Here is a 12,877-nt window from a genome sequence, read left to right as displayed (position 1 = left end):
AATGTGAGATATAGATATATATATATATATATATATTAGATAGATATAGAGACCCTTTAAGGCCATTGGGTGGAAGTAACGTTTGACATCGCTTCCAACATCATTGAGTCGAGTGGGTGCCATCATTCCCTCACTGGACACAGTGCCTCAGAGGGGAAAGGATCGGATCGTCTCCGCTACTACCGATGGCTCTGGTAAGCGTGTGGAGACGACCGGACGGAACGCGGCGGGAGGGAGGCGAGCGCCGCTCCCACCGCTGATAAAAATGATCTCGTGGGCAGTCCACCACGGTGACCACTTTTATCTGAAAGCGGATCGTCCGCCATTTAATGTACTTTAACGTTTTTATACCATTGTTATGGCAGCAGATAGCTGCCATAACAACGGTATTCAACGTTAAAGTACTGTCGTATAATGACGGCGGGCAGTACGCAAGCAGTTACTGTATAATTTTCTATAGAATAAAGTTCTGGATAAAAAACACAAGAAGCCCCACCACTGGCAAATCCTTTCAACTTTCATTTGTCTGCTTGAGAGTAGGGATGAGCCGAACTCCTCCCCCACCCCGGTTCGCAGTAGAACATGTGAAAAGGCAAAAAGTTTGTTCTAACATGCGAACACCATTAAAGTCTATGGCCACGAGCATGAAAAATCGAAAGTGCTCATTTTAAAGGCTTATATGCAAGTTATTGTCATAAAAAAAATAAAAAAATAAAAAAGTGTTTGGGGACCCGGGTCCTGCCCCAGGGGACATGTATCAATTCAAAAAAAATAAAAATAAAATAAAGTTTTCAGGAGCAGTGATTTTAATGAAATTAAATATTCCTTTAAATTTCGTACCGACCGGGGGGGGTGTCTATAGTATGCCTGTAAAGTGGCGCATGTTTCCCATGTTTACAACAGTCCCTGCACAAAATTACCGTATTTGCCCATGTATAAGACGACCCCCTAATTGTACAGGTTATTAAAAAGTTTTGCCCTGTACTCACCGTTTAAGACGACCCCCCCATTCCGAGGCTTCCGACGCTTCATATCCCTCTTCGTTCTTGCTGGAGCCATTTCCTTCTTCCTTCTTGCTAATGCTGGAGCCAATCACGGCGAGCAATGTATTATATTAATGAATACAAAGCCTGCTTGGATTGGCAGAAGCTGTAACATCAGCCCGCGCCTCTGACTCTCAAAGCCAATCCGAGCAGGCTACTGTGTGTAGCCTGCTCGGATTGGCAGAGATTGTTACTCCAATCCGAGCAGGCTCTGTATTCATTTGAATACAATCGCTCACTGGGATTGGCTCAGCGGTATATACTGTATGTAGCCGAAGCTACATACAGTATTACCGGACATCCAGAAGGCATCCCAGCAGCTGACCCGGCGTATAAAGACGACCCGTCCTTTTTGCCCAGTTTTTTAAGTGTAAAAGGTCGTCTTATACGCCGGAAAATATACTCGCGGCTATAATGAATGGTCGGTCCGACAATACACATAAAAAGTTAATTCATAAAAACAGCATGGGATTCCCCACAGGGGAACCCCGAACCAAAATAAAAAAAAAATGCATGGGGGGTCCCCCCAAATTCCATACCAGGCCCTTCAGGTCTGGCATGGATATTAAGGGGGAAACCCCGCTCCAAAGTTTTAAAAAAATGGCGTGTGGGTTCCCCTCAAAATCCATACCAGACCCTTATCTAAGCATGCAACCTGGCACGCTGCAGGAAAAGAGGGGGGGTGAGAGAGGGCCCCCCTGAACCATACCAGGCCACATGCTCTCAACATGGGGAGGGTGCTTTGGAGTACCCCCCAAAACACCTTGTCCCTTGTTGATGGGGACAAAGGCCTCATCCCCACAACCTTTGCCCGGTGGTTGTGGGGGTCTGCAGGTGGGGGGGGGCTTATCGGAATCTGGAAGCCCCCTTTAACAAGGAGATCGTCAGATCGCAGCCCTGGCGAACAGGCAAACACCCGATGTTCGAGTCGAACGCAAGTTCGACTCGAACATCGGCTCATCCCTACTTGAAAGGAGGATGGATCCCCTGAAGCCTTGGTAACCATGGCTGATGGCCATACTTTAAGTCTGTGGTTGTCAGCTGGGCTTTAATTCCATCTTGAGCGGCCCATCTTATTGGTGCATCTGGGTTTTAGATCTACCGGGCTACTAGGGCCGTGATTTAAACCATAAGGCAGCAGTCTGCGGTATTTACTAAAGAAATACAAGAAAATTGACTTCCACAATTTATTACCTGGGTGACAGATTCAATCTTTGAGGAACACTAAAACATTCTTCGCAATTAAAATATCCTAGTGAAAAAAAAAAAAAAAAAAAAAAAAAAAAAAAAAAAGGAAAATCTGCACGCTAAGAAGTTAAAAGCTACATTTTCAGTTTGTGGTCATTTCCCTAATATCACATTTGATTAAACTCAAGTCAGGCATTTCCTTCAAACTGGCCAGATACATTACAAGTCAATTTCGACACTTCACTTTGGTCAAGCAGCATCTCAAGAATTGTCCCCACTCTTCAAGTCTTTGTAGTCTATGTTGTTTGGTGGCCTCTAGGGGGCAGGCCTCGACTTCCTAGGGGGCGGTTTCTGACCTCCCTGGCCATTCAGAGAGGACACACACACGCACACACACACTCCTTGCTCTGGTTGTACGGGTCAGGGACTCGCTCAAGCTTCGCAGGTCCAAAAACCACTCCAGTCTTCGATAGACTTGGCTTTGTAAGTGAAGTTTGGAGATTGTATAGAAGATTTGTGATCTTGAAGGCAAAAAAACGGACATAGTAGAGATTAGGTTTGTGGCAGCAGCTTCAGATGGGGCAAATCACAGAGAGGGTTAATCATCACCAGTGGCCCCCTCTACTGCCCTCTGCTGGGAAGACTGAGTTGCCAGCCGTGTCAGTGCAGATCTTGGCAGACATTATTCATAGCACGGGTGATGCTGTAAAAAAATAAACAAGTGTTAGTGTGTCTCCAAAATACTAAATATTACATAAGAGGGCAAGGCAGGGAAAAAAATTAATAAAAAAGAAAGAAGCTTCTCACCAATCTGGACCAACAACTGGAGGAAAGGACCATTATCATATAGAGTACGAGGACAAGGCCAGCCAGCATCCAGGGCAAAGATGCTAAACTGCGACTCCTTCCCGTAGGGTTAGGGTGCCCACATTCCTGCAATAATCCATTGCGCCCAGGGCACCCGCGCCCTCCTGCCCACCCCTTGTCCTAGCCCTGATCATATACACAGCACAACAAAATTTTCCAATGAGCAAAGACTAAACTTATATTGTTGCCAGCAGTCTCAACAAATATATGTAGAAATTGTACAGCCGCTTTGCGGCACCTCTGTGTTATGTAATCCTAGCCAATGAGAGCATCAACAGTGCAACCTAAAGGGACATTAGCTGAACATTAAGCCACTTACCTACTGGGCACTTTCACCCCTTTCCTGTCCAGACCAATTTTCAGCTTTCAGCGCTGTCACACTTTGAATGACAATTGCGCGGTCATGCAACACTGTACCCATATAACAATTTTTATATATTTTTTTTTCACATAAATAGAGCTTTCTTTTGGCGGTATTGAATAACCACTGGGTTTTTTTATTTTTTTTGCAAAATAAATGAAATAAAATATCAAATATATAAAAGAAAAAAAAAAAGTTTTCCATAATTTGTTATAAAATGTTCTCCTTCACTGATGAGACTGCACTGATGGGCACAAGATGAGGCTGCACCAGTGGGCACAAGATGAGGCTGCACTGATAATCAGGACACTGTCAGTGTGAGGAAAGGAGACCTTATAACTGGCTTGTTTACATTGTGATCAGCTACGATTGGACACAGCTGATCACGTGGGTAAAGGGCTGCTGTAATTGGCCATTTACCTCAATCTGTGATCAGCTGTTTCCTAAGGACACAGGGATCACAGAGAAGGTGATCACGGGAGGACGTCATATGGACACCCTCCCAGAACCGGCTGGCCATGCTGTAGCGGTCATTCAGCTATAGTGCAGTTGGGAAGTGGCTAGAGGTGACCTCCCGCTTCCTGTGGTGCACTTAAAGTCTCACTTCCATTTTTATTAATGCACGCTTTTCCCCAGGGGATAAAAGTACCTGTAGAACTTTGTCTCATGTTTTAAGGCTAGTTATGAGTCTGGACACCATGCCCCTCCTACAAATCATCCGACAACGCAGTTAACAGGAGACGGCTTATTTGACAAATGGCACTTCTCCATCTCCAAGCACTTGCCTGCTTTCCTGAAACATTTTGGCTCACGATCTCCCCTCCCCCTGCAATCCAAAAAGGACACTCATCTCGGGGCAGTGCCAGCTGTCAAAGTGGTCACTTTGCTAGCTGTGTTGTCGGACATCGCTCTGCTCATGTGCACCTTTTCCCTTCTCCGCTGGATTTTTGGGATTTGGTGCAGACATATACGCTGGAAGTCTTCAGCTGCCTTGTAGCTTCTGGTGTGTAGGGGAACGCAGCACGGCGATAGTTCGTGTGGTGTGTCAGTCTTAGAGATCGCAACTCCGATTTTGGTAAAGAGCCTCTGATGGAGGCTCTTTACAAGCGATCAGCTGTGTCCAATCAGTGCTGCATATTAGTGCCAATCAGTGGCAGGCGACAAGTGACAAACCTCATCTGGTGGCAGGCAGCGTGGCAGGTGACATTCTGCATTTGGTGGCAGGCAACGTGGCAAGTGACACTCAGGACTCCCACTGATTCTGCATTATGGTGAGTTGAACCATTTCATTTTATATAACAATGTAATAATAGAAATGATGCGCTTCAATCATCCTGACACCATTACAATCATGGTGCTGGGATGATTTAAGTGCCAACACCAGCCATTGCCCGACAAATTGCCCACGAAAAACCATTTAGAAAGTGGATCAAGTGCTTGAAAATAAGGTTTGCAGATAGCACAACAACATCAGCAGGGCTCGCCCCCGATGCGAACATTTGAGAGGATTTGGTCTAACAAGTTGGCTGCTTCTGAGGACTGCTTCTCTGTGACATCTCTTAAAGTGGTTGTAAACCCTTACAAACCACTTTGACCTACAGGTAAGCCTAGATTAAGGCTTACCTGTAGGTCCAAGCAATATCTCCTAAACCTATCTGGTTTAGGAGATATTTGCCCAAAAACGGGCACCGCTGTCTACCGCGCATGCGCCGTAGACAGCGGCGCGCAGGCGCACTGAGCGCGGCATTTCCAAAAATGGAGCTGCCGCGCGTGTCGACTCCCGTGCGCATGTGCGGGAGTGGCGGCTTCGCCGAATGACAGCGGCGGAGCTGCGAGACGCCACCAGCAAGATGGATTCGGTGGACTACAGGGGACAGCGGCGACTTCGCTGGCTCCTGTGTCAGGTAAGTGACACATAATGGGCTACTATGCGATGCGATGCATAGTAGTCCATTATGCTTTGCCTTTGCAGGGAGTGAAACAGGAAGTAAACCTATCAGGGTTTACTTCCTCTTTAACCAATTGGACTGCCTTCATCCTGATCTGGACTCACCGAGGCACATGCCCATTTGAGTCCTCTTACTCCAGTAAGCCTCCTCACTAACCGGTGGTGGTTCTATAGTCCATGTCTTCACCTCAACAAAGTCACATGGAATTCCACTTATAGTTACATAATCTGTTTTCACCATTTATCCAAGGACTGTTATATTTATGGTATAAAAAAAAATCTTTATACGATGGCACATGGACTTTAGTTTGGGTGTGAATTTCACATCACTTTTCACTCTTTTTTGTGATCTTTGCACAGTGTATATTCGTTTGTATATATAATTTTTTTTATCACCATGAATTTTTGAGCACGGCACAAAAATTTACCTTTCACATATCCCTTGATTTACACTTGTCTTAGTGTTGCGCCGGCTGCCATTTGATAAACATTTGTTTGCATATCAGCGCGATATTCACCAATTTTTCACCTTTCCTTTATGCTATGTAAGGCAGATCAGAGCGGCTGCCATTGTTGCTTTTTTCAGAAGAGTCGCAGGGTGAAGGATAAGGAGCAGATCTATAGACAGCAATTAACATTACTACAAGGAAAGGCAGAGATGGTTACCTCTCTAGTGGAAATCCAGATTCACAGAGGTTCACCAGAGTGTAGAGCTGTCTCATGGAATATTCATACTGCAATGACAAATACACCGTCAGGTCTCATATCACCGCTAACACAGAACCTTTTAGGATTAGTATGTTGCACAATGAAAGCAATATCCTGGATATCAGAGGTCTATACTTCTGGCACAAAACAAGGTCTCAGACCAAGGATTGGGATTTGCTGCAACGTTAAATATACATTGGGGAATTAAGCAAAGATTGGTGAAGGCACAAAGCCGGCACCACTCCTCCAAGCTGAGAAAATGGAGCAGATCCTCTTCCTTTAAAGCGGGAGTCCGCCGGGAGTTCCGCCGTTTTTTTTTTTTTTTTTTTTAAAGCCAGCAGCTACAAATACTGCAGCTGCTGACTTTTAAAATAAGGACACTTACCCGCCCAGCGCGCCAGCGATGTCGGCACCCGAAGCCGATCTCTCGATCGTCACTCGGGTGCTGCCGCCGCCATCTTGGGTATGGGAATCAGGAAGTGGAGCCTTTCGGCTTCATTTCCCGGTTCCCTACTGCGCATGCGCGAGTCGCACTGCGCAATAAGGATGGTCCCCGCTGTCTCTGGGATCCGTGCGTTTCCCAGCAGGCAGCGGGGGGACTTTGGGAAAGGGGCGTAGATCTACGCCCCTTTCCGCAGAGAGCTATCCCGGAAGTGGGTGCAGTTACCTGGATTAGCCAGGTAACTGCACCCCCCTCCCCCCTGAAAGTTGCCGATTGTGGAGCCGGAGGGGAGGGGGGGAGGATTCCAATGAGTGGAAGGTCCACTTTAGGGTGGACCTCCGCTTTAAGCTGGGTTCACACTATTGCTAAGACATTGCATGCGATTTACACCGCATTGCTGTGCAGATCACATGCAATGTCTGTGCAATGCAAATTTAGCCAGTTTGTTATTGCATTCATACACAAATGCTGCAGGAACCTTCCCCCCCCCCCCCCCCACACTGGAATCGGATTGCGTTGAGTCTCCTGTTTGAATTCACAGTTTGCACTGCGATCCGAAAACCGATCTGGGAGAGTCACATTAACTTTGTATTGACACCCACAGCGGTTCACAGGGGGCAGAGTGAACTCCCTGCGAGGGAGATGCGATTCCTGCATCGCAATAACACAGTTTCCGGTGTGTCACGAGCAAGCATGAGAGCCCGGCTCCCATCAGCTCCACACGCGTGCCCCTAGTGGCCACAGGGGGAAGTGACATAATTTTTTTGCACAGCTGTGCCATTTTGCCATGGTAAAACTGCAGTGGCTGGTTGGGGCAAGTGGTTAAAATAGAAACGGGCATGAGTGGGGCAGACAGATGCTCCATTAGAGCACCGCAGTGCTGCTAAAACAATTCTAAAGTGCCAGTCATTTTAGCTGTGCTTTAGCTGCATTTTAGCGGTGCTTTTAGGGCGCTAGCAGACTTTTTTTTTTTTAGGCGCTGCCCATTCATTGCAATGGGCAGGAGCATTCTGGGAGTGATATTTACAGTGCTCCCAAACCGGCCGAGAGATGCTGCCTGCGGGAATTTTTCTAACACTCCTCAAGCGCATCGCCCCAGTGTGAAAACACCCATTGCAATGAATGCACTGTAAAGTCAAAATCTTTCATGGACTGGTGAAGAGGGAAAGCGAAGTGTGACAAAATGAGATTTTCCTGAAGGAGGAGACCCTGTGACACCCCTAGGAGAAGCAGCAGCTTGAGCAGGACCTACCAGAGGGTTGTGCCAGTCGAAGCATTGCTTCTTGAAATGTTCAGCAGCGGCGCGGTAACACTTGCGATCGTTAATTTCCGTCTGATCGGTAAGGATTTCTTCTGTCAACTCATCGGATTCCGTCACCACAGAAACAATCTTCTTCACCGATTCCTTGATCAAGGCTTTGGCCTGGAAGGAAGATGAGGAGGGATGGGTATGAAAGTTGGCTATGATGATATGTTGGTTTTATAGAAGGACCAGGATGTGGAGAATCAGAGGAGCTTAGAAGTACCTCGGTCAGTGACCACACTTCTCTATTGTTGATAAGCAACACAGCTTGGTAACAGATCCACCATCCTGATTGGACAATGATTAAGCCACACAATATTGATGATGTCACCATTCTGCCCCCCAGCAAGTGTCCAGTGTTAAGCCTCATACACACGATAGGACTTTGTACAAACTTTCCCTTGGATTTTTGTACAAAGGGCGTTGGCCGTGAACTTGTATTGCATACACACAGCAGGACTTTTTCAGCCAACTTTCACCAAATCACATGCTTTTTCTGCTCTTTACCGCCACCTTTGGTCAACTTCTGTATTGTTGTCTGATCTTTTGCATTGGTTCTGAGCATGCCTGTTTGTACTTTGTACAAAAGTCCTATGGTTTTCTGTACACACGATCAGACTTTGCTCCATCGGACTTTTGTTGCCAGAAAGTTTGTCCGTTCACACAGCCAACAAAAGTCCGATGAAAACCAAAAAAGTTTGTCTAATGGAGCGTACGCACGGTTGGATGTTGCTCCAAAACAGCTCATTTGCATGTTTGTTGTCAAAAAGTCTGATTGTGTGTATGGGCCTTTAGACTGACAGCACAATTCAATGCCATACAGCCTGTCTGGCACAAGCAGGAGAATGCATGAAGCCAATATGAAGACAGATGTAGGCATTTATTACTAACAGTATTTAAACCACTTCAGGTCTTTAGGATGTTTGAAAAAAAAAAAAAAAACCACATTACGGACTTGAAGTGCTTAAAACAAGTTCATAGCGGCAGCTGCAAAACTAAGATTGGAATATTTTTTTTAAGCCAGTCACTTTTATGATAAAGTTACAAAAAAAAAAAAACCCTGTAAAATTAATACATACATTACCATACATACACATATATATTATTTTTTATTTTATTTTTTTCAGAGGTGGGTTTTTGTAAGCCCCATTTCCTGCACTCTGATGCAGCTAATCAAGCACAGATTGTGCGATCGTAAAAGTGACCGGCTTAAAAAATAAAAAAAGATACAATCTTAGTAGCAGCTGCAAAACTAAGATTAAAAACCAAATAAAAAAATATATGTGCACATGTCTAGTAGCCATCTACTAGACATGTGCATGAGAACTCCCATCCCCCCTGCAGATACATACAAATGGGCACAGGTCCCGCAGGCCAGAGTAATAGTAATAATTCTAGGGCCATAATTTACAATTAACTCTACACTGATAACTTGTAAAGGCTTTTACAGGGACACGTTGGGTGACCATTTACCTCTTTTATATTTTACACACAAAAAAAAGGGGTATTATATTGTGCTTGTGTGCATGAAAATTCATTTGATCCTAAAAATATGTTTGATGAATGCAAAAATATTCTGCAACATAAAAAATTGCAACGCCCAACATTTTATTCTCCAGAGTCTCTGCTTTCAGAAAATATAGAATATTTCAAAGTTCTAAGCAAATTCGAGCAAAAAAATATGATTTTTAACTGCTTGTAAATGCTGATTTTTTTCTGTTCCTTATATAGCTGCAGTTTAGCTATAAAATACAAACTAAAATCTTAGATTTGATTGCATCATTGGCCGGCTCCTCTCACCTCCTGTAGGGCCTTTATCCTGTGCAGTGCATCCCGGGCCTCAGCAGCATCATTGGAATCCAGGAACTTCCTCTTGAGGATGGCCATGGGCACCTCTGGGCTGGGGGTCAGATGCAGGTTGTGTATGGGCTCCAGAGTCATGCGAGGGGCCACGGTTTTAGCGCTGCCCTGGAACTGGCTCACCTTCATCTTAGAAATAGTCTGATAAAAAAAATAATAAGATACAGAATATCAATAAAAGTCTCATTGGGTTTATAGATTTAACCCCTTCCTTAGGAGATTAGTTTTGCGACAGAACCAACCACCTAATGCAGAAAAATACCACAAACACACACAGTACATCTGCCATACATGCACATGGTCCCCTGTGTTGCCCCTTTAAAACGTCACGTTTGAGCTGACAACACAGTGCCTCTGATTTCCCAAGCAGTGTTGTCATCTCTTCCTTCTGGACTACAGAACTCCACCCACCCTTCATTGAATTCTTGTCCCAGCAATGCTGCTACCTTGACTCCTAGAAGCCTGTCCACAGACTATGTATAGGAGAAGGCCACATGCATGGTACAAGAGAAGGTCAGAGACTGCAGCTATATTACAGGAGATGGTCAGAGACTATTCGCATTGTGGGAGACTGGGGATATGTTTCAAGAGAGTCATAGACTGGAGACATCACACAAGACTGCTAGAGATCACTGATATAACAGGGCAAGTAAAGTGTGTGTGGCAATATACAGGAGATGGTCAGAGACTGCAGACACACTCCAGGGGATGGTCAGAGACTGCAGACACACTCCAGGGGATGGTCAGAGACTGCAGACACACTCCAGGGGATGGTCAGAGACTGCAGACACACTACAGGGGATGGTCAGAGACTGCAGACACACTCCAGGGGATGGTCAGAGACTGCAGACACACTCCAGGGGATGGTCAGAGACTGCAGACACACTACAGGGGATGGTCAGAGACTGCAGACACACTCCAGGGGATGGTCAGAGACTGCAGACACACTCCAGGGGATGGTCAGAGACTGCAGACACACTCCAGGGGATGGTCAGAGACTGCAGAAAAACTACAAGTCCATCACTCACTCGGTTTCCAAACTGCATCACATGACTGGTGTTGGTATGTTGCTTGACCAGTAAAAACTGTTTGTGTAATGTTTCCTTGGACAGATCCTCCTAGAAGACAAATATTATATCTTATATAAAGTCATAGAACAGAAAAAACTCCATCTATAAAAACAATGCATTGCGTTATCGCTAACCAATTGTACTAAAAAGCGGGGAGATTTACACCAAACTGCACTTTTATTTAGGGGTCAGGTGACAGCCATGGGCGTTCCTTCTAATATTTCTTGCAAATGTGGTGGGCGTGTTCACATGTGCAAGGGGCGCGGTTACAGCAACTGGGGCAGTTTCTCTTCTGACAGCATGGCTCCTACTCAAAAGCCATTGTCAGGGCTTTGTGGGGGTGTTACATGTGCAGGAGGAGTGGTTACATGTACTAGACACCTTTGCTGTTGTGACAACGAGGCTGTTGATAGAAGTCGCTACCAATCAAATCAAGCAGGGGGCGTGGTAACATTCACTAGGCGCAGCTGCTTTTGTGACAGCAAGGCTATTGGTGGGAGCCGCCATCAATCAAACTGAGCTAGGGCAGTGGTTGCATGTGAAGGGGGTGTGGTTACATGTATTGGAGGCTGCTGCTGTTGTGACAGGGAGGCTCCTGATAGACGTTGCTGCTTATCAAACCAAGCTGGGGGTGTGGTTACATGCACAGGGGGCATGCTTGCATTCACTAGTCACAGCTGCTGCTGTGATAACAAGGCTATTGTTGGGAGGTGCCTTCAATCAAACTGAGCTGGGGCGTGGTAATATAAGCAGGGGAGTGGTTTCTTTCACTAAGCACAGCCTAGGAACCTCCTGCTATGAGCCACTGCCAATCAAACTGAGCTGGGGCGTGGTAACATAAGCAGGGGAGTGGTTTCTTTCACTAAGCACAGCCTAGGAACCTCCTGCTATGAGCCACTGCCAATCAAACTGAGCTGGGGCGTGGTAACATAAGCAGGGGAGTGGTTGCTTTCACTAAGCACAGCCTAGGAACCTCCTGCTAGGAGCCACTGCCAATCAAACTTAGCTGAGGGAGGCTTGTCAGCCAAGCTATGGTCCTATAGGCACAGCGTTTTGTAGCATTGATTGATAAATAATTTGACATTTAAGCAGTTATTCTGTTACAGTCTATGTACATTATATTATTTATTCTGAATTCTGACCAATGGTGACCTGTCCATTAGGGGCGCAGCCCCCCCAATCCATGCGCCCGGTCCCTAATTGACATGCAGGGCACCAGAAGCATGGATTTCAATGTGGGTTGTTTTGTTTGAAGCACGTGGTTAGAGCCGGAGGCTCTAATTGGCTTCAGAAAGGGTGGGCTCAGGGTACCCCATTCCCACACATTTGTGTGACATTAGCAAATTAATATTCACTAATGTCTTCCTGCTTCTACTCCTGGCCAATCAGGAAGCGGCTCCTGAGACCCAATTGGCCAGAAGTCTTAGGGCCGCCCTCCTGTTTGGCGGAGAGGAGAAGCATCTGCACTACCCCGGATTGAGCAGTGCACCGCTAACCTTGTCCTCCTCCCCGCACCTCTACCGCAGTATAAGGCAAGGCCACCGGTCCTGCAGGGAGGGTGGCTTTAGTGCGAGTGAGGGGGCCAGGTCTGTTTACTGCTTGCACAGTTGTAATTCCAGATACTTGGTGAGCTGGTGGTAGTAAATGAAAGCAACACAGTGCCGAATCGCAAAAAAAATGCTCTGGTCAGGAAGGGGGTAAAATCTTCCGGGGCTGAAGCGAATAATGAGCATACAGAAAAGAAAAAAAAAAACTCACCATGTCGGAATCCTCCATCCAGCTGACGCTGTACAGATCACCCAGGTATGTATCTCGCTTCTCATCATAATAACAGGCATAAGAGGACTCATGAGAGTTGGCAGCTGTGGTGGCATAAACTAGAAAAAGAAAATAAACATAAAAGATGTACATATAAAAAATAGACAATGATCCGTACAACAACTTTGGGGGGGGGGGGGGGGGGGGGGGAGCTTTACTAAAACTGGAAAGTGCAAAATCTGGTGCAGCTCTGCATGGTAGCCAATCAGCTTCTAACTTCAGCTGGTTCAATTAAGCTTTAAAAATAAAACCTGGAAGCGGATTGGTTT

The 12,877-nt window shown here is 45.9% G+C and overlaps 1 protein-coding gene across 4 annotated transcripts in view; it reads right to left on the bottom strand.

Annotated features, from left to right (window-relative positions):
* Positions 1-2,216: 2,216 nt before the first annotated feature.
* LOC143956536 (legumain-like) overlaps positions 2,217-12,877 on the bottom strand; it is a 248,129-nt gene continuing 237,468 nt past the window's right edge. For 3 of the 4 annotated variants that reach the window (XM_077466740.1, XM_077466738.1, XM_077466739.1), the window contains exon 14: positions 2,217-2,934. In XM_077466740.1, the coding sequence (XP_077322866.1) occupies positions 2,892-2,934 (43 nt within the window). In that variant the 3' untranslated portion in view covers positions 2,217-2,891. Of the gene's footprint in view, positions 2,935-6,073; positions 6,142-7,809; positions 7,981-9,660; positions 9,862-10,748; positions 10,839-12,548; positions 12,668-12,877 lie in introns of all 4 variants that reach the window. The other variant, XM_077466737.1, reaches the window with a different exon arrangement.

This window comes from Lithobates pipiens, unplaced genomic scaffold, assembly GCF_037356315.1.
Source record: "Lithobates pipiens isolate NorthernLeopardFrog02 unplaced genomic scaffold, aLitPip1_a1.2 Scaffold_37, whole genome shotgun sequence".
NCBI classification, from domain to species: domain Eukaryota; kingdom Metazoa; phylum Chordata; class Amphibia; order Anura; family Ranidae; genus Lithobates; species Lithobates pipiens.
The sequence above is the reverse complement of the archived record's forward strand: the minus strand, read 5'-3'. Positions and strand labels throughout refer to the sequence as shown.